Raw genomic sequence first — 23,122 nt, 5'->3', positions numbered from 1 at the left:
GAGACACCAAAAATTACCAATAAATATGTCAGTGGTGTATTAAAATTAATTCAACTCAAATTTCATTTGTATAGCACCATCTCATACAAAAGCAGTTTAAAGTTTTCAACATAAGAAAAAAATAAAACAACAGACATTGTGCTTGTAAACAGAAATGTCTATGCATACAGGTACATATATATACACATAAATACAAACATACATACTGTACAAATATGGTGTGTTTATTTAGGACAATGGAAGGTCTTTAGAGGGTCTTTAGTTTGTGTAAAAGAACCCAGTGTTGGAGCAAGTTGAAGTTCAACAGATAAACTGTTCTACTCTTTAGATCCATAAATACTGAATGTTATGTCACCAGACTTTGAAAATGCTCTAGGCATATGGAGAAGATTTCCACCTTGTGACCTGAGAGATCTGATGGGATTGTAAACCGCATGTCTGAAATGTACTGTGGAGCCAGACGTACATTGTAAACCAAGTGGAGGATTTTGAGTTGTATTCTGAAAACAGCAGGGAGTCACTGAAGGTATCAAAGGGACTGGAGTTATGTGGTCTGATTTGTTTGTCCTGGTTAGAACTTGTGCAGCTGAGTTCTGGATAAGTTGTAATCTTTGGATTGTTTTGTTTGGATCATGAGTAAGTTAAATGATCCATCAGTCACAAATGGACATTCAATTGATACTTAATTTTCCTGATGTGTGTTTGACGGTGGGAAAGTAACATTGCACTAAAGAGAGTCTGAAGGCACATGACGGCCTTGTCCAGGATTTTCCTGATGAAAATCAAGAGAGCTGCAAAGAAGATTCTGGTTGGCTGTGAATAGGTTTGTAAAACATTGTTATTAATGGAACACAGCTCTGAAATAATCACTTCATGTTGCTTCTCCTCTTTGTAGCCTTTGGCCATTTGTTGAAGTTTCTGTCTAAAATCTTGCTGAAGCTGCTGTGTTGAATTCATGCAGTTGATTGCAGAATACAGTTTTATTGTTGTGTTTTCTAAAAATGTTCCACTGCCTAGTGGTTACTGAATATCACGCATAACAGTAACATTTTAGGTCTGATGTCCAAATATTTGCACAAAAATGGTTCCCAACATGAAATACGTCAACACACTCGGGCACTGTTTGGCTCAGGTCTATTTGTTGACATTTTGAACAGAGGCTTTAAATAGATATGAAGCAAAATCAAAAACAGCTCTTAACTTGCCTGCAAACGTCTGCACAATTAATCTAGTTTAGGAGTAATTCAGGCTATGAATGACAACATTAATTTTTAGTCAAGAGGTGTGATTCATCCTTTTGCAAACACTGTTCCTGGTCAGTCAAAGACATACAGTATTAAAGGTGCAGTATATAATATTTAGTGGCATCTAGCAGAAATGGAATCTAACATTCAGAGGTATGTTTTAATTACTGTATAATCACCTGAAAATAAAAATCATTGTGTTTTTGTTGCCTTAAAATGAGCCCTTCATATCGACATAGGGAGTGGATCCTCTTCCACGGAGACCACAGAGAATATTGATGCACTCCTTATCCGTAATATTTTATGACTTCTCAATTTCAGTCAGTTTAGGATGCTGAAAATTAATTAAGACTAACTGACTGACATCATCTTCTTCAAACAGACAGTGATAGAGTTTCATTCATCAAACCACTGAACGATTGCTCAGTCCTTGAAAGTATGATATTTTATTAAGGAAGTACAGAAAGTTCAGGACAACTTTATACCTTCAATAACTTTTATTGTGCAAATGAGACTCAGAGAGCAGTCTTCTTGGCAGACATCTGTTGAAAAAGGGTAATCAATGTCAGTGACCTTGAAAATATTGCATGTCCCTTCAATGACAACACCAGAGACACATGCTATAGCCATTCATGCTATTGGCTTGCAACATGCAGATCCAGTGTGAATTGTATGAGAACATAATAGGAATAATTCAGTGAGTGAGAAATTTCCAACATGGTCAAGCTCAACCACCAGCCAATCATTCCTGCACAATCTGAGGCATGGTTTGCTTCATGGGGCCATATTTCTTTGTCCTTTTAAGATAAGGTTACTTAGATGATCATTATAAATATATTTTAATTCTGTGTTGAACTTTTGAAAAAATGTCAAGTTATGAGTACATCCACAAGCTGTTTTGGGTGCTTAACGCACACAAAACATCAAATCCAATCAGAAAAACAGAAAAAAGGTCTCCATATGGTGCCGTTACACCCACTAATGTGTTTGGTTGTGTGCCACATGACTGTGAGATGGAGGAGCTCCAGCCATCATGAAAGAACCTGGTGTGGGCACAGTATCATTTCGGATGTACTTAACAACAGTGTAGTTTACCACAGCATGACAGCATCTGTGTGAGAAGATACAATATTTATTTGGGTTCTCTATTAAATATTTAGTTGACATAAGTAGATTATTAATCATAATGAAAACGTTTGATTGTTATAAGGAGTATGATTGTAAGACATATACTTAGATAATTAATTGACAGCACTCACACAAAAACATTTTTCTTTGAAGTAAGTACTAAATGTGTTAATTAACTCAACAATTATAGATATTATAGATAGAGATAGATATAGATAGATAGATAGATAGATAGATAGATAGATAGATAGATAGATAGATAGATAGATAGATAGATAGATAGATAGATAGATAGATAGATAGATAGATAGATAGATAGATAGATAGATAGATAGATAGATAGATAGATAGATGGCCTCAATCTTTACATCATAGTTGAGTTCACAATGTCTGCACTCATGGTTGCAACATTAAAATGAAGCATGGTCAGGCTGCAGCAATCATTGATTGTGTTAAACATGCAAGCAATGAACAACAACACTTTAACAATTGATAAATACATGGATTGTAACAGCTCAACTGTTGTTTAGTAGCTAACATAGCACAGTAATAATTTATGTCTTATCCATATGAGATGATTACATATGCCTAACTACCTGTACATGTAGTAAAATAAATTCTGCATTGGAAGAGGGATAAGAAAGAAGTGGCACGCTGAAAAGGTGAGTTTTAACCTGAGTTTTGGTTGACTTATCTCCATTTGTGCATCTTGAATATCTCCAAAGGCCAGATACAATTAGATCAAAAAACTGTGTTCTCTCATCCTGGGCAAATGCTTAAGTTTGAAAGGTCATTTGAATACAGCCCTTTCCATGTTTGAAGGACTATTTTATCTCCTCCAGAGTGTCCAAATCTTCCATAATATTGCTGGAACCACTAAAAAACTATGCACTAGCAGAAAAAGGCTTTCTCATCTTCAGCTTTTGTAATGTTTCAATTTAAAACCTTTTCATACAGGCAGTAGCAATTATTGGTATGTTCCAAAATGTTCCTCAAGCAACCTTTTTGCTTTCTTGTAGCCTCTCTTTCTCTGAACACTGACAGCTGCTAACCAGTTCTCTTGCTTGACCTACAATGAACTGTTTATGGAGGAATAGTTGTCCCATTAGTGTAACATCCTGGACTCTGCAGAAGATCTCTATTTAATAGGCAAATCCCCCAAGATGGAAATAAAAGACTGTTCTGTTATTATTTCTATAATCTCATTTTGTTTTTCAATTATTTTAAGCAAATACATTTCTCTCACATTTTGTACACTATGGGAATTAACAATTAAATGGGATGCACGGTTTGAATTGCCTTGGCTCCTTTGTGTTGACTTTTATCACAAGAAGCAGGAAAATATTTTGTCACTTTTATTATGGAGACTTTCCAGTTCCTTTACTGAAACTTTAAACAAAAGAAAATAATTTTCTAAGGTATGTCTTTTCAAGCTTCTCTTTTTGTTCTGTCAGTCCAATTTTAATTTCAGCTTCTTCATTTTCAAAAGCTTTTTTTTAGATGCTGCAGCTCTGCTTTAGTTTTTCTTTAAGCAGATGAAACCACTGAAAATCTACTGCAATTGGAGCCTATTGTTTTCCTTTTTTTGTCGACTAATCATGCCAACAGAGGCTGTGGACTTGTCATCCTGTATTATTTGTTACAATCTCCACATTCTGTATATATTGAGATGCCTTAGTGGTCTATTTTAAAAATGGAATTTTAAAAATCTTGTTTTTGTTGGTATATGTCTCTGAATATGGTCAGCCTCTTTTTGTTTTTCTTCTTCAAACCCTGGGTATTGTGAAATTGTCAAGATTATGTTGTCTTTTACTTTTGCCTTTAACAAGCATACATTTTTAGGTTAATGTAATGTGATGAATAAATACGATGAATAATCATGCTTTGCTCAATCAAAAAGCAAGGTGAACTGCAAACAGCTGCAGCATTAATTTGGGACCTTTTTTAGAATTTCAAGTCGGTAAAATTAAAGTAGGATGCTAAGTTAGGTGAAGCCTTTGTGTTCTACAGTGATTGAGTTGATAATGTCACTTTGACTGCTAAAGTCAACTTCAGAAACTGGATGTGTTGAAGGACTTAAAATTTGACATTTGTGAACTAAAACCTTCTGTTGAATACAGAACACTGTCATTGAAGAAGTTAAGAAAGAATATAAAGCCTTGAAGCAAAGTGTCATTAATTTGAAGAATGTAACAACGACGGATAACAAAAGCGGATCTCCAGCCAAAAAAAAATAAAAAATTGAATATCACTTCTTCAGCGTTCCTATTTTACTTTGAATAACCATAACTACTGTATTGGGTAACTGTGTTACACAAGCTTTTCATCTCTCGTCAGACAAGACAAGTATGACAACAAGGGCTACCACACCACAGACTCCCTTTTTGTTTCTTGAGCACCTCCCACTGACACACCTGTTTCTTCTAGCTCACTTTACACCTACTACTAATTCACCAGAGCACCTGGATTCCCACAGTCCCACACTCAATGCAATAGCAAAACAGTACAGAGGTATAGTCTTTTCTTTTGTATCTGGGAGACAGGAATCATTTTGGCCATAAGAATAAAACAGCTATCCTATATGTTTATTCTGAAATCAAAAAAAAAATCCTTTCATATTTTGTTAGGATATATATTAGAGATTTAAACAAAACATAGATTTCTGTGTTTCATTTTAATGAGGGGGTGGGCATATAGAAGTCTGTCACTAAAGCACATGAAAGGAGGAAACAGCTGCTGCATATACGGCCCCTTTTTTCCACCAGATTTTGTGCAAATGAGAGAACAGGGGTTGAAGGTTAACATTACCTATTGATCTCTCAGGGCAGGTGCGGGAGAGTGCTGACACTAAACAGACTTGAGGTGTCCTCACTCTGGTAAATGTGTAAGTGCACAGCATTACTCCTGTATGAGGACATAACTCTGCTCATCGCCTCATTGTTTCCTGGGGAGACGCGCCGCAGTGGCTGGTGCGATAAATAATTGTACCACAGAGCGCAGAGGGACACAGATCTGCTCTTGAGTGTTGTTATGTTGGGCGGGATGTATTTCTTTCTCTCCACATCGCACCTGATATGGTGTTCATGAGTACACAGTGCTGAGCTTTTTTCGGCTAGCGCATCCTGCAGCTGAATAAAGCCACCCGCCATCTGAGAGGGTGCAACATGCTGAGTCGCCATAGTCCTAACCTTCCGGAAGTTGTGGTGAACTGGAGACGATACGGACGAGAGATTGTCGTCGTTGTCCATGGGTGAAGCCGCTCAGAGAGTCTCAGCTGAAGCACCTGGCAGTGCAGGGCCAGATGAAGCGTTGAACTCATCTTTGCTGCAGATATCAATCTCTAGCTCACTTGTAGCAACAAAGTGAGACATTACAGTCAAAAATGGTCCCTGTAGGCACTTCTTAATTGACTGGCAATGCACATGCAAATTGTAGTGGGCGATGAGAGTAGAGTATAACCCATTGGGCCTGATTTACTAAAGGTCTGCATTTGTAAAAACGTGTGCAAACTTGACATCACCCGCAAAAAATGTGCAAGCTGATCCATGGACCGTGGAACACATCTGAACAAGGGGGGGCCATAATTTCAAGTCACACGGAGGGGCTGGGGGGGGCATATGCATTGAAACAGACAATATTACTGATGTATTAAATAACGTTGCGGAGCACTTTTTTTTTATTCCGACACCACACAGTCACATCTACAGTACACGCATGATGAACACGCACACATGCTTGCTCAGATTAACCCCTCTGATCCCACTCTAACAGTCACACACAGCAGGCCAAGCCTATTTACACATAAACGCACAGATGAAACTGTAGCAAACAACAAAGTACATCCAGTCCAGTCCACAACCAAAACTCATCTTGCTGCCTTGATTCTAAATCAACATCATAGTCATTATCATCACAAGTCAACACTTATATCAGACTGATGTGCAGAGCCGCACGCACACACACACACACACACACACACACACACACACACACACACACACACACACACACACACACACACACACACACACACACACACACACACACACACACACACACACACACACACCGAATCCAACAACAACAAAAAATCTTTGAACCACTGATATTGAACTGATCTTGCTCGTTGTGAAGACCCAGTCCCCTGTACCTTTTTGGTCTACTCTCGGTAGCTTGGCTTGAAGCCAGAGGAGAGCAGCTAGCCACGGCTTGGCAGGTTGTCGGATATTGACTTCTGTCTCTTCATTTTCGCAGGTAATGTAGCCAGTGGTTTGGCAGGTGCCCGCCGTTAGCTCAGAGTTGAGTTTCATTTCCCTGGAATAGTTTAACAGAATAATTTTAGTGAAATGGTTGAGATGCTGTGCAACCCCAGATAACTGCTGACATGACTTTTGAAAAGAGTTCTTCTCTTTTAAGTGGTTTCTGTCTCATTGCAAAATGAATGGAGCTGTGGTTAGGCTGTTGCAGATGAAACCAGTATTTCACAGAGGGGCATGAGTTTGTATGGAAGCACATGCATTTTCCACATCTCCCCATCTATTTTAGCAGCAGGATTTTACACCTCTGGATAAAATACAGTCCACCGGCACTACCAACAGTGTTAAATGGGACCATAACTCTGACAGAGCACCAAGACATGACTTATGCAGGACTTATGGATTGAATTGCAATACATGATGATTACAGGTGGACATAATACACTTATAACTAGATATAAGTGCTTGTCAGTGTTCTGCAGATCCAGGTCAGCAGGTGGAAATTCCTTCTATTTCAGTGTCTCCCACATATGCACAAATCCTTCTAGTAACAACAAACAACAACAAAAGTGTACATTATAATTATACTTCTGGAGTGACCCAGTTGACCTGACCCCTGCGGCCTCCCCATGAGTCTGCACTCTGGTGTGGGTGAACCACCTCTGGGTTGCTGGCAAAGGATAATTTACAGTCCCACAAGAATTTATATTTGCCATCACCTCATCATCCCATTGTTATTGTTATTATCATTATTATTCATGCATGAAAAGGGCAAATTCTAATACCCTATTTTTACTTTTGAGTCAAATCTGTCACCTCTCTCTAAGGAAGGGTTAAACATTTTGGAAAATGCTTTTATTCACTTCCTTGCTGATAGTTAGATGAGAAGATCAGATCAGTTTCCTCAATATAAAGCTAGAGGCAACAGCCAATTAGCTTACTTTAGCATAAAGACTGGAAGCAGGGAGAAACAGCTAGCTTGGTGATGTCCAAAGGGTAATGAAATGTGCCTACCAGCATCTTTAAAGACACGCCCCTGCCACCAGCTGTTTCACTGGGACTATTCCCTTCCCAGAGACACCATCAAATCTGCCAATATCACCTGCTGTGAGGTAATCGGCTACTGTCTCTCTCTTATTTTCTAACATAGTGAGACTTTCAATGTCACCACTATGACATACAGACCAAATAAAGTTGTTTTGGTTTCTGATTAGTTTTGCTTTCATGCTTGTCCTTCACTTTTCCCCTCACTCTTTCACTTATTTTTGAATAGGTTGGGATTAAGGGTAGGGTTAGGGTTGGCTTTTAAAAATTATGTGAGGCTAAATAGAGGGAGAGAGGAACAGAGAGAGAGCATTGATTGGGTGTGAAAAGGGCAATCTCACCCATTAGGCATGCCATAGATTTCAAGAAGTGGTCCCCAAATGGGAATCTGACACACTAATTATCATGTCCTGGAGACTTTCATCACAGTGGGGTTGCTAGGCAACCAGTGGAGCTCATTTGGTAACAGTCTAAACCAGTGTTCCTCAAATACAAATCTTAAAGGTCCACAAAACATTTTTTCAATGAGTCAAAGGTCTGTTTATTAGTCGGTCAAGCCACAACAAATCAATGTATCCACCACCAACCAACTTAACAATACAGTGGTGTATAGTAGAAAAATAGAATATATGACTCAACTATAAAATTATTTTTAATTTTAACAAAACCAAATGTCCTTTTCATAAAAACAAAAAAAATCAAATAAATACTCAAAAACAAAACTTATTTTTCGTTTTAACATAAATTCAAATAAACACTTTTCTTTTAAAATACAAGCACAAAGGACACAAGAAAGGAGGAAAAAACTGTGGTGCTGCAGTAAAAATGTGGGTCGCGCTGCAACTGCGCTTGCCCAACAAGTCACAGCCTATCAGCGCATTGTTGGCATGGAGACCAAAATACACACGGTGAAGGACTGAAGTCACACATCCATACCAGCGATAAAACGGATAATTCCGACTCGTGCGAACACTCGCATTTAATAATAATAATATTTTATGCAAGATTTTTCTTTTTTTAAGATTAGACCAGGGTCCGCAGATAGTTGTCCCGCGGTCCGGATGCGGACCGGAGTCCGCCGTTTGAGGTTCCTTAGTCTAAACCATTTTTACTTTTGAGTTTTTGTACAAATTAAGCAGATAATAACTTGTTAAGCAGTGTGCATTAGAGGTGCTGATTGTATTTGTATTTTCTTAGCTTTGATCAGAGACACAATGACTTTTCCCCCCTGCTTCAGGTCTTTATGCTAAGCTAGGCTAACTGCCTTCTGGCTCCAGCATTAAGTTTAGGCTACTGTACAAAAACGAGAGTGGGATTGATCTTCTCTCAAACAAACTATTCCTTTACATAAAGGCCATTGTAAATTATGTTTCTTGTTTAAAATGCAATAGTAAAATAATACAAATTAAGCAGCTCATGCTTCTTGTTAGCACAAAACCCTCTACCAAGAAAAACACAAGATGATCCCTCATTCATTTCATTGGCTCTTTCTTGAGATGTATTACCCTGACTCCCTACAGCACATCAACATGGAAGGCAGTGTGACACATTAAGACTGCAAATCTCCTGCAAGTGTTGATGGCAGGAGACAGTCTACTACATTATCCCTCACCTTCACCAATCCAGCATTCAATCAAAGGATTTTACTGGGTCACTATAGATCATTTTATCAAAACAGATGTCCAAAATATCAATAGTATCTCATTTGATCCTAAGAAATGACACAAATTATTAAAAAAAATACATTCCTCTCTTTAAACACAAATACAAAACCAAAAGCATGTTTTATTTACTGTAATTGTGGGGATCATGCTTGACACTTCCTAAACGTTAACTCTATGCTTATTGCTGTTAAAGTGTAAGAATGTATTTGTGTCTTTGGATTTTCATTTTACCTGTAACCTTTAAAGAGTGGATGCTGTTGTTGGGTTTTCACTAATTAAAATATATGAAAATTCACGATCCATTTTCGAAAAAGGAAATTAGAATGAGCAATCAGTTACTGAATCTTAATTCTCTCATACATTATGCACACAAAGGAAATTAGAAACCGGTTTGATTTTTTATGATTTCCACTGTACTGTACAATTTATTACATGCTGAACTTTCACAATGAACAGGTGATGAGCAATAGATGTATAACTTGGGTTTTTAAATTAGGTTCTAAGTAATTCCAGATACATTTCCCAAAGTCTTTTGTCCAAGAAATACGGTACATAATCTACAGTTAGGGGCAGTTAGGGCTTCAGTACCGTTTTTGAGTATTCACATTTATTTATGTATGTACTCCAAACTGAGAGTTTGTCAGATCATTTTAAAACGGTCTGAAACCCTGTCTGACCCTGTCATAATGTAGCTGCATCTGACAATTTTTGTTTTTCTAAACCTGCCAATCTGACAAGGATGCCCCCCCTTTGGGTTTCATTCCTTGCATAACTACTTCTGTCACTTTTTTTTTTACCTTTGACAAGAGGCTGTCCATAGTGTGTTCCTTTAAGATAGTGTTTACACCAAAAACAGGTGAGACATTTAAATATGACCCAGGGGGACGTTTTGAGTAACAGGTGCATGAGGTGGAAAGATTATCAAACATCAAAACCCTGCACAGTGGTTCATAATACCATGATACAGAATTTTACAACTCTGGGAACTGATAACAGCAGCAATTAGTTTATCTTTTGTTGAGATTATTGCAAGACAAGAAGAAAGTGATCCATGTCAGCAATGTGTACTTTAATCAGCACTGCAGGGCCTTTCAAACTTGAGATTTGCTTTATTAATTGAACTGCAGTCAGCATCCTGTTGCTTATGCTCATATGCAAGCATGCTCATACCATCAGCATGACCGAGCAGCAGCATTCCCCAAAGCACAAAAAAAAAAAAAAAAAACCCAAGCTGTACAGTCATTGGCCAACAAGATAAGGAGCACGGAGGAACAAACTCAGAGACAAAATGGATCAGCTCACCACAGCAGGAAATCAATGACACGTATGCAAAAAACTTGTCAGACAGGGAGCTTATAGATTTAGGGCCATAGAAGGGTGTTTTATCTAAGACTTAACTTTACAAAAACACAGCAACCGTTGCCAGTGGTAGGCCTCATCACAGCCACAGAATCAGCCCTCAGGAACAACAACTTAGTGGGAAAAGGACAGAACAGCTCAGGGTGAAGGTATTGGCTCCCCTTTCCAGTGAGAATGTCTTCTAAGGCTCCGAATATCACCATCTTGCCAGCAAATAAAGGGATAGTGAACTTTCCGAAGTCTTATGCTGATGTCTTTGCTGCATGCATTGTCTCTACTCAGGAGACTTCCCAATATTGTACTATCCATTGGTACACGTGTTGTTGAATTCATGCATATCTCTTGGGTTTTAGAGCTGTTACTGTTCAAATACATCTGTTTGGCAATTCTGTCAGTCCTATCCTTCTTCTCCTGAAGTTGGGTGTGATTTGTGGAGAGGATAGCAATGTCATCAACTTAATCAAGATCTTCTAGCTGGGTGAAGAGAGCCCACTGGATGCCTCTGGGCCTTGTCTGAGGTGTTTGTTTTTTTACATGGTCCACTCGATAGCAATCAGGAATGGGGGAGATAATACATCCCTGGGATTTGGAAAAAACATTCAGTGAGGTTGCCATTTACAACCTCAATTGATTGCACTTTTTATGCCAGTCACGAGCTAGCCACAGGAGAAGCAGGGAACAGGGAAGCATGTAGTGAATGCAAGTTTATTTACCAAGCAGTTAATCCATAATAGCCCTGCATAGAAGCTGCATGCAAGTGTACTGTCGTCTACAAGTCTGACAGTAGAATTTAGCTGCTTGCTGATAGATTATTACTACCTTGTTCAACAGACTATAATCCGCCACCTCTTAAAAACTGCACATGGTGTTGTCAGCCATCTGTAATAAACTGGTTAAACAACGTTCCTTCCTGTGTTTAAATGCAGGTTTGAGCGAAGAAAAATCACATTTAGCAGCATTTACAGGTAAACCTCTCCCCTTTTATCTGAACAAGATATTATGTATTATCATCTAGAATATAGTATTGAATAATATAGGTATAAATAATTCTGAATAGGCTATTAAAAAAAAGTATTATAATTCTGTGACTACTCAGTTTGTTACTGAGTCATTGTAGGATACTCAAGGGAAAACTATTGAAAATTAGTTTTACAGTCTGAAAAACAAAAAAGAGCTTGAATACAAAACTATGCTATGCCTTTGAGACTGATCGGTCACTCCTGTAATTATGAGTTTACTCAATGATCAGGCCATGCTGATGTTTATCGAAGTGCCAGTTCTGTGTTTAGCTGATAAAAAACACTTCACAGCAACACACCAGCGTGTCACTTGCTCAGACTTGCCAGCAGGAGCCGTGAACAGCCTGAGGAACTGATATCAAGACGACTGCCCCGAGCAATGCTTGGGTGTCATAAAAGGTGACTCACAGCGAGGGCTGCTTTCGGAAGAAACGCCCTATGACTTAAAGCATATGTTACTGAATCTACACACCCAAATTCAAGACGCCGCCAAACAATGGGGCACATATCTTGTTCTGTGGCTCTTTCAGGTGGAGTACTGTGGAGGCGTTTCAGTCTTCTTAAAGGAACAGAGTGTCTACATATCCATGTTACATATCAAGCAGTGTATGAAAGAATATCAGGATGGAATCCTTGTAATTAAAAATAGAACCTTGGAAGATAGAGGATCAATAACAAATATTTCAATTAGATCATAGCAACTATCTACTTGTGAAAACTAATTTCATCTTATTTAACTGCTCTTATATGATCATCATATTATGACAATGGTGATTTCATTTCCTGATTGTGATACAAATATGATACAAACGAATGGGCCGGAAAAGAAGAAATGACCTTTCCTATATTGCTGATATTCATTCAATGAAGGTAACTTGCTATAGAAAGATTTAATTATTGATTAAAACAAGAACAACACATGCACGAAAGTAAAAAAGTGAATTGATAATCTCTTAGTCTTTTAACACATATGATTCACAGTGACCCTGTCGAGCAGACTGTTTAGAAAACACTTCTCTCATTATGTCAGTGTTTAATCAAGCTCCCCTGACATATTACTGTGTAGCTAAATTAAAAACATGATGGCCTTTTGGGAATCATTTTCTCTGTTGGAGGCTCAAATATTCTTCATTATTAGACTCACAGTTTGGGCACTTTCACAGTTTGGAGCTGCAACAGGGAAAGTGTGTGAAAAACTCCTGGTCAGTGTGTATTTGCATGTCCATTTAGTGATGAGGTCTGTGTGTGTGTGTGTGTGTGTGTGTGTGTGTGTGTATGTGTGTGTGTGTGAGTGTGTGTGTGTGTGTGTGTGTGTGTGTGTGTGTGTGTTACAGCCAGTGAGAGGACTGGTGTCACTTAGCCAAATGTTTTTTAGTGCCTCTAGATAGTTGACATACAAACCTAGACTGAGCTGAGAAGTGCTCGGGGGCTGATTCTGGAGATTCACTGAAACTGGATGAACTCACCACGAGGACATTATCTACCTGAACATTCCTCTTTTTAACACTGATGTCTTATAGGGAGTCTTACTGTCTGACAAAAAACAGACTGTTCTACTTTTCAAGCACCATCATCTGCAACCCAAGAGACAATATTAGAAAAACACACACATACAGGGACTACATATTAAAAAAACATATAGCCAATATAAAAGTCAAACCCAGAAGCTATACACTGAATAATATATCACCTGTGTGCTGTTCCGAAATTCACATTTCTTTTTATTATTTAATTTGTCAAACAATTCTACCTTGAGCAAGACCAAATTACCCCCAGTAAAATCCAGGTAGTTATTCATAAAAATGTCTTGATATCTTCATTTTTACATTCATCCTGCAGCGGTGGTATTTTTTTCAGTGTCAGTCAGTTCAGATAGGCTTCTCATACAGAGCCAACATTTCAGTTTAATTTGACTAGTTAATCTTATTTGGTTTTTGATTGAATGAAAAGGAAATCTAACATGGAAGCAACAATTAAAGTTGAAGGTGAAAATTGTATGTTTTGTATATGAATAGTACTGAAAAGCCACTGACCACTGATAAGATGTAAATGGAGCTTTTGTGGAAAGGGTTTCCTGCAGCAGGTACAACCTTTACAGTGGTATGTGTAAATATGTGCAGTCTAAGTGTCAGCAGTTGAAATGTTCACTATAAGAATATAAAGTTTTAAACACAATGAAGAGTAAAGAAAAATAGAAAAGTATTAAAATTGTTACAAAAGGAAAAACGGAAAGGAAAAGCTTAAAACATATTTAACACAAATATGTTCAAAAAAAAAGTACTGTAAATAGATACAAATAAGTTTGTGAATGTGACATATTGTGACACACGCACCCATCTGTCTGAAAGATTGATCATTTTTGCTTTCTGTGAAGCAGGCACTTGAAGCTTTATTTTGTGTAAAAAAACAACAACAACAACAAAAAACAGCAACACAAAATAGCATACAACACATTTTGAAGATTTATTTATATTATAAAATATATATTTTGGTGTATGAAGACAGATAACTGCCATTGAACAAGGTCACAATGATCTTTTTCGTGCACTTAATCCTGAGGGGAATGTACTTTTTCAGCTCTGGTAATACAGTAACAGCTTTTACCCCTAAGAATGTAGCTGTTACATAATGAGCCAGTTTCTTCTTGAATAATAAAGAAAAGGAAACAACACTCACATCTTTGCTATGTTCACAGGAAGACCAGAAGTGCTTGTGTCCACCCATATGACATAAGAACAGCTATGTCCCCGCCACAGTTTGGATAGCTCCACCCTGATATTTCAGCGACATTTCAGGTCTGATCATTATATATTTGAAAAGGTACTGCATGCGACTCAAATCTGTCATTTTGAATGGTCTTGAAAACCTCTTTTGTCCCCTGATTGAGTGAAAGAAATAATAAGCACATAAACACTAAGGGAAAATCATACATTGTTATCTCTGTTTGTGTAAATTTCACAGTAGAGGAAAGAACAATTTGATGAGGTGCAGTCCCTCTAACCCTGGCGTTTTCATTGATTAAAGCGTCTTCATGTCTGTCATTATCTTGTTTTTCGTCAGTGTGCACTTTGCTCCTCTGGAGAGGAGGGGAGTGGCTAAATGTCTCAAACAGGTTTATGACTGCCTGTGAGCAAGTTTTGAACCAGAGCATTTTGCATGTCAAAACTGGAATCCACACCCTTGCTTATCATGCTCAGACACCACCTTGTCTTTGTTTCATGCAGCTGGTACACAGCAGCTCCCTCAGACATTCAACATAAGCTGAATATACATAAACCTAAGTGGGATTTTCTAGCAGCAGACAAGAGGATTTTCACAAAGTTCACACTCTTAATGTAAGTTATAGTTGTTTTAAGATGATGGTGTTGTGTCTGATTTGCTGTGCTTCAACAAGAACAAGCAGCTCTGTTTGTTAGAGGGCATATCAAACGCCTCGGTTTCAAATGAACTCCCTGAACGGTGGGAGGTTTGTGATAAAAGGTAGTTAATATGTTAATATGCCGTTTTTAGAGGTTATGATGTGCAGTGTAGGTTAGATTTAAATATACTGCAACAACAGCTGCTTCATGTTTTTTTAATATATTTGGACAAATCTATATAAGACACAGCAGAGTCGGTGCTGACTTCAAATGATCTTTAACATGTAAAACTGATTTCAACATGTTAAAAATACAATTGTATAGGCATAACAGCAGTCAGTACACATATAACGTACAGTATAACCTCATGAATGCCATAGATGAGCGTGGTATATACTGATAAACAAAGAGCCTGTGATAGAATCTGAAAAATGAAAGGGAAAACAAAAGGAGTGCTTATACTCGGGTTAATTAATTTGTGGGAAAGTTACATTTCCTGTATAACACTGGCAGTGAAACTCACCTTCAGAAACATAAAGTGTTTACTGTCTGTCTTGCTTTGTTTTCTACTCCAGGTTAACTGTTTTACAGTACTATAAAACCCCAGAGTAAACATGCTTCTCCACTCTATATATAGACAGAGTTTCAGGTCACTGCTCAGTATCAGACATGACAAAATAATGTCTACTGCTAAGTGAAATGTTTTATATTATCTTTAAAATCTTATTTTCAGGAATTTGGGGACTTTCAGGTTTGAGGACCCTAAATATAGAATTTTCTTAAATGCCTGGAAGACTTTCATTTCAAATTAAAACTCTTGAATTAAGATGTTTAACATAAAAATAGTGACAGGATTTTTTAAAGCCTGTGCTGTTGTTTTGTAAATTGCTCAAAAAAGGATTACATTTCTTCAGACAAAAGTGGTCCTCATTACCTTAGTTTAATCTTAGTCTAATATACATTTAGCTTTTGATGTTGGCAATAAAGGAAGCAAGAAGCTCCATCTTCATTACTTCTCTGTCTGTTTCAAAGTCCCCCAAAAGTATTGCAAGTCAGCACTAACTGGATGAGAGACGGGATATGCATGGAAGGATTCCTTGATAGGCTAATTTTAAAAGCTTCACTGAACTCCGAGTTATATTCCGACAAATACTGAATCACTAACTAAAGGCATTTTGACCTCACCTGAACTTAGAGGTGCATTACAGGTGCAATAATATCTTTTCCCCTTTGGGCATGCACCGATAGTCATTTTTTAATTGCCTCCTTTGAACAGGTCCAGCATTTGAATATGATGAGTCAGTTTTCATGATGCGGCTTGTTGAATAATTTGTTTAACCCTTAGAAATAACAGGTAGAACTGCATACAATTCAATAATGTATAAGAAGCTTAAAGATAGTGTTATAAATGAAAATAAGCATACATTGCTCTGTTTTTTGAACCCAACATACTGGAAAACATATATGCCTTTACATTACTGTTGTATAAGCAATCCTAATGTAAACACACCAAGGAACCTTTACAAAAAGGTACACATTGTCCGGTTTAACTACTAAAAAAACAAATAAAAAACAGACCAAACTGCTAGTTAATACGTTGTTCCTTAATAACTTCAAACAAGTTGATTTATTCAGATTTTGTGCCATTTATCAGCTCATTCATAATTAATATGGGCCAATACATTAAGAAAGTGTATATTCACAGATATCTAAACATGAGCCACTGGTTCCATAACATATTAATTAGAAGTCTGTTCTCAAGTAACAAATCATTAATCTGTGAAAGGGCTATTCAGGAAATCCTGCTTTGTTCCTCAGAAATGTCAGCCTGCTCCAAAAGTCTCTATAGTAAAAACATCAGAAACCATTAAAGATTTAGATGTTATCAATTGGTAGTCTGTGTACTGATTTTTGAAATACCCCTCCAGTCAATGAGAAAGTGCCAGCAGGCGTGTTAAGTTTACATTTAGATCACACATCGTGCTGAAAAAAAGAACAAAAAATGTTTGAGTTTTTTTTTAAAAATGGTGCAGCTTTGAGATAATTTGAAAACCTTAGGCAATAAGAAAGGTAAAAGTAAAGTAAATCGTGTCATAATGTTTGTTTTCTCATTGATTTTAAACTATGACAGGTCCAGCTGAAACAGTCTGGAGCAATGGAGTCTCCACAGTTTTCTTCACTGTCTTCCTTGAGGGGAGAGTTTAAACCTGAGGATTACATCCAACCCCACTACAAGGAGTCATATCGCCTTGCGATTGATCGCCTGGTTAATGACGGCAGAGACAGTTACCATGAGTTCCTCAAGGGAGAACGCATCGGGAGCTTCCTCTCTGAAGACGAGCTTCTCTTCATCACCACAAATGCAGAACTGCTCCCACCTCAAAATCAAACAGAGGAAATCGATGGCCCACCAGACAGCCAATCATCCTCAGGGACGTACTGGCCCATCCACTCGGATGTGGACACGCCAGATTTAGATTTAGGGTGGCCAGAGATCATGCATGACCAACTGCAGACAAATATAGATCTCCTCTTTCATCCACCAAGACAAAACAACCCCACGATCAAAGAGGTGATTCGGAAGCATATTCAGGATGCAAGACAGGTAATAAACACTACCAGCAACAGTGTGCTAGGAGATCAAAAAAAAACAGGCCTATTATGTGGTGTTCAGACAGATTTGCTTCAGAGTAAATTGGTTCAGACACATTGTTTCTCTGCTGAATTTAATTTGTGAACTGTGTTCCTGTAGAGTATGTTGCAAGAACCTTTCCTCCTCAAGGCAGTTTTTCATAGACCTTGGTTGCTCTCTCTGTTCTGTTGAAAGGAATATCTGCTTTTATCAATCAGGTTTTGCAACTTACCATCATAGGGAGAAAGTGTGGGAACCGTACTCTCTTCCCATGAAAATCCCCACACAATAATTATGCCTCATTTATTTCTCATACTGTGCCATGATGAGTCATAAACTAGCTCCATAGCTTCAAAGTTGCGGTTAGTAACTTGTATTCTGCTGTCTTGCTACAACTGTGTTACTGTTGTTACTACGTGCACCAGCTCTTAATTAAGCCAGCACACACACCACAAGACTGACTGAAAAACAGAAAAAGCCACCTCCATCTCTTTCCACAGCTCACAAAAGGCTAATGACACCATCCTCTCTGCTCCCCATAATTACAACCAGTTCTAATAAATGAGGAAAATTATGTCATAGGATGCAACAGCTGTGATGTCTTATCTCTGCCAACACAGCAGTTTTGGATGGCAAAATGATATTTATTTAAACAAACATGCTTTTGGCTTTGTTGATATTCCATGTATGATTAACCCCTACCACAGATCATTTGAGGGATCAACATCATCTTAGGGGAATCTCGACAGGAAATTAAAAGAGGGGACACAATTAGTCTACTCAGCATGTAATATAGTCAAACATGAGTTCATTAAAGAGCTTGTTACATGCTACTGGAACACAATATGATATCGCTGCTTCATAAAATTCAGTGTTTCTCAAAGCACTCAATATCTTGATTGATTTTAATAGCTGGATCACTGAACTTAAAGTGAAATTAAAGAGCAGAGAGAAAAGCCTTTAGCCTGATCCTCAAATACTCAAAATGCTCCAATACAGTAGGTGACAGGAATGGATATGGAATCAATACATGATGTGTTAATTATAGATACAAAAATATTTATTCACAATTTATCTGTATTGATCTCTGTAAAGTCACATTGGCTTCTCTCACTGCATTCTATCTCCTCTTTACATTAACACATCTATTTTCCTTGCTGGTATCACTCAGAGGTTTTAAGCCAACTCTTTTCATGTGGACTGTGAATGTGCACTTAAAGCGGTCATTCACACGTTTGACAGGTGTAAACTGGTTCAATGCACTACCCACTCTTGTCTTTAGCACATTTAACTGATCATGATTTATTCACTTTTTTCTCATAGGTCATTGCCATTGTGATGGACAGGTTCACTGATGTGGACATATTCAAAGAAACAGTTGAGGCCTCCATACGAGGAGTTGCAGTCTATGTGCTGTTGGATGATTCTCATTTGAAAAGTTTCCTCACAATGGTTGAAAATCAAGATGTAAAAATTCAACAGCTCAGGGTAAGTTCAATGATTTAAAACATACAAATGAGAAATACATTACAGTTAATGTAACATAGTTTGCAGTTCATGAATATTATTTGCTGTGGTTGCACCCAAAGCATATCAAGATTCTGACAATCTAAAACAATCATTTTGAAGGGATACCACATAAGTTATTAGCTTTTTTTTCAAAGAGTAAGATGACATATCACTGTCATGTCTGTGTGCTAAATAAGAAGCTAAAGCCGGGAGACAGTTAGCTTAACACAACTACCCTGCCTCTGTCAAAATGTAAAAAGACCCAAAAAACTCCAGTGCATAAACCCTCATAAAACCATAACGTGTCATTTTCACATTTTCTTTTTTGTGCAGATTACACAAACTATATTTAACTTGTTTATTAGTGAGTATTAGAGGTGCTGGTGGACTGATTTTGTTACTTTTGGAAAAAGCAAGGCTCGCCATTTACCCACTGTTCCCGTTCTTACGCTAAACTAAGCTAACACAGGACATGAGAGTGATATTAATCTTCTCATCTAAGACTTGAAAAAAAGCAAATATGCATATTTCCCAAAAATATCAAACTATTGTGCCTGCTTTAAATAGGGAGGGTGTGGGGGAAGTTGAGGGGATATAAATGGACTACTTTTTTATTATTTTAATTTTAATTTTAATTTTAATTTTTTTTTACAATTGCATCTTTATGATCCTCATCAGATGCATAAAAACATGCTTTGTCAGCCATCTTTATCATAATAGAGCCTCATTATTAGAGAAATGCCTGAAGTCAAAATCTGGTCTCTCCTGATTTTTGGGTGTAGTCCTTATAATTTATCTGAGCAGGAGACACTAACGATTTAAACACACCCTTAAAATTCCCATAGCGTGGAAATTACATGCCAAGAACAACTCAGGGACTCAACAAATTCAACATATTTCAAATTCTCAGAATCTTGTTTATCTGCACAGTCCATATGTTCTCTTTCAGATGTTTATTTGATGATTGACAATCGTATTACCTTAGGCTGTAACATTTTACTGTGGCTATCCTTTCTGACATATTCTTTTCATTACTCTGACCACAGAACATGAGGTTGCGGACTGTGAAAGGTCAGGATTACCTCTGTCGATCAGGAGCTAAATTTCACGGTGCAGTCGAGCAGAAGTTTCTTTTAGTCGACTGCCACACAGCAATCTATGGCTCGTACAGGTAAATAAAGCTGAGATATTGTGGTTGTGATCACGGAAGTGTACACTAAAGTACTCATAAAGCGAAATTGTTGTCATCTTTTCTTATCAGTGTCTTAAGAAGCAGTCTGTAACTTAACTTTGTAAATTAATGTGGAAAAATATTCATGGCATTTCATAGTGAATAGCACAAATACACAGTGAATTTCATTGTAATATATCACTCTCACACCTGGACTGAATTGTTGTTCTTTGTATCAACAGGAACACAAACAAAGCAGATGTCATATCAAGGACATTTTCTGTTTCCTCCACATTGAATGAATACATTTTCTTGTTATCTTGTGTGTTCACAGCTTCACTTGGTCATTTGAAAAGATCAATCTGAGCATGGTGCAGGTCATTACAGGCCATCTGGTGAAGTCCTACGATGAGGAGTTTCGAACACTCTATGCCCGCTCGACTGTGCCAGCTGAACTGTGCACCCCGGATGGTTTGTTCCAATTCAATGGGCCACATGGATGTCAGATTTTGCCAAAATGTGCCTCTCACTCTGCCCAAAAAATCGAGCGGAGGGACCAGTTGAGGCACACGCTGGACACAGTCTATCGAAAGACCTGTGAGAGGAGACTAGGCACCAGAGACCTTCAAGAGAGACTCTTTGAAGAAGAACTTAATGAATTTGGGCCTGTAGTTGAGAATGGGATTGGTGTTCAAAACCAGATGCCCCACTTCCAGTCTGCAGAGATGACAAACTTCTTGAAAAGGCACAGCTATGCTGGAGAAAGACAAGATGGAGGTATCCCACAGGACATCAGATCCAGAGCAAGCAACTGGAATATCTCGAGAGATATGGGAAATGGGATAAACAACTACCCAAAAGACAATTATTCTCAAGTGTCACCAATCTACAGAGGTCAAAACATACGTCAATCTTACAATGGCAATGACGAACAGCTTCTATCCCTGCAGCAGAACATGCCAACGCTGGAAAATACATCCAAGTCATTCATGCGCACACTGAGGATCGAGTCTTACCTCAAAAACCCAGATGTCCCATTTGGAGACTCTTCTGACTATTTAGACCAGTTTGAACCACAGGACAAAGGTAGTAGTTTCATGCAGGGAAGAATGAGGTCTTCCCTTGTTTTCAGGTCCACCATACCAGAGCAAATGGAGCCAAATAGACACATAAATAACATGTCCACAGGTGTTCGTGGCTCAGCAGCACCAAACACTCCTGCACACTTCTCATCAATGCAGTGGAATCCAACTGCAGCAGCTGAGAGTAGGATGAATAATGATGAATTCATGTTGAAAAGACAAAGTCTGCAGATATTGGATGACTCTTGGAATAATACAAGCTATGGTCCAGGGAGAAACCCTTACCACTCTGTATACACCAGCCTAGGCAGAGCTAAAGGTGGGCAGATGATTAAAAACCCTGACATCATGACAGACAACTGGAACAAAAGGCACAGTGTGGCAGATCCAAGATCAAACTCTGAATACACACATGAATCCTCAAGTCACATGTATGGAGGTTTTGCAAGGTTGCAAGTTAATAGAAGCGGCGCAGGGATCAATGCACAGAATGGAGTATATGGGTTAAATCTGAAGGAAGATCAGAGGTCTGTCTCTCATTATGATGTCAAGAGCATTAAGGACACGAAGGACCCCACTACCAAATGGCAAGAGCCACCAGCCAGGACTGTGTCTGCAGCCATTCTGGATGCGAATAACAGGGATTTGACAGTTAAATCCAACAGCATGGGCACTCAGCATTTTTTAAAGAAGAGTTCCAAGAAAATAAAATCTTTATTGAACATACCAGAGAAAAGCCAGGATTCAATTAGAACCATGGAAACACCAAGTGTAACATCAGAGGGCAGTACAGACACAATAACAGCCGAGGATGAGCAGAAGATATCAGATAGAGGACGTAAACACCACCAAAGTACAACCAGCTCAGTAAGGTCTTACTCGGAACGCAACCAGTTAGAAGATGATCTGAAGTATTCAAAACCTCGATTCAGAACTGAGGAGTACCAACATCCACCGCAAATGTCTCACTCCAAAATAATCGCACAGAGTAAAGCTGCTGCTGCTGCAGACAAAAGTGCAAGACCTGGACATGACGAAGGAAGCTGGAGCAAAGACAGAGGAGCTGAGAATAGCCTATACACCAGATATGACTCTTTATGCTCATTTGAAAAGAAACACCCACTTCGCTATGCGCACAGCTTCAGGTCTCAGGAGAAAACCAAAAACCTTCCTGAAGGTGAAACAGCCATTGAACATAATCTCACCCGCGCTGCGAGAGGGCACCATGAAAATAAGCTGGAGAAATTCTTTCAGAGGGTGGGAAATCTCATACACAAGAACAAGTAGTGACAAATGCTTTAGCTCAATGCATAAAACATCATGTTGTGCACACATGGTCACTTAATAATAATTTGATTTCTAATGTTTATATTTGTATAGTTGGTCTTTACCATTGTGTTTATCTTGAAAAATGTTTTTAGCAAACACTGTTTACATACTGATGAATACTATTGAAAGGAAAATATGTTTTACATGAATACATGCTGCAGACCTCCTATATGTCTTCCTCTACAGGTGTCAAGATGAAGCCATAAATTCACATCCTGTCAACAAGTGTAGATGCACTAAGCAGTAGTTGTGTCAAAATGTCAGACATATAAACATTTTATTTCCATGAATGTAGGTGTAGACACATACCAAAGCACTGTTTCTAT

General features: G+C 38.2%; 1 protein-coding gene across 1 annotated transcript; it reads left to right on the top strand.

The window, feature by feature from the left end:
* The first annotated feature begins 17,219 nt into the window (after positions 1-17,219).
* Positions 17,220-22,754, top strand: fam83b (family with sequence similarity 83 member B). Its single transcript, XM_062430855.1, has 4 exons — positions 17,220-17,678; positions 19,029-19,193; positions 20,261-20,385; positions 20,720-22,754. Exons 1-4 carry the CDS (start codon positions 17,229-17,231, stop codon positions 22,752-22,754), a joined length of 2,775 nt encoding a protein of 924 aa, XP_062286839.1. The 5' UTR covers positions 17,220-17,228.
* Positions 22,755-23,122: the final 368 nt, after the last annotated feature.

This window comes from Scomber scombrus, chromosome 12 (genome assembly GCF_963691925.1).
Source record: "Scomber scombrus chromosome 12, fScoSco1.1, whole genome shotgun sequence".
Lineage (NCBI taxonomy): Eukaryota > Metazoa > Chordata > Actinopteri > Scombriformes > Scombridae > Scomber > Scomber scombrus.
Note: the sequence above shows the minus strand (reverse complement) of the source record. Positions and strands in the feature narration are given on the sequence as shown.

Excerpts from the sequence above, each read along its gene's own strand:
- fam83b (XM_062430855.1), top strand. The coding sequence starts at position 17,229 with ATGGAGTCTCCACAGTTTTCTTCACTGTCTTCCTTGAGGGGAGAGTTT. Across the intron at positions 17,679-19,028 it reads ATATTCAGGATGCAAGACAG|GTCATTGCCATTGTGATGGA; the intron begins GTAATAAACACT and ends TTTTTCTCATAG. Across the intron at positions 20,386-20,719 it reads GCAATCTATGGCTCGTACAG|CTTCACTTGGTCATTTGAAA; the intron begins GTAAATAAAGCT and ends GTGTGTTCACAG.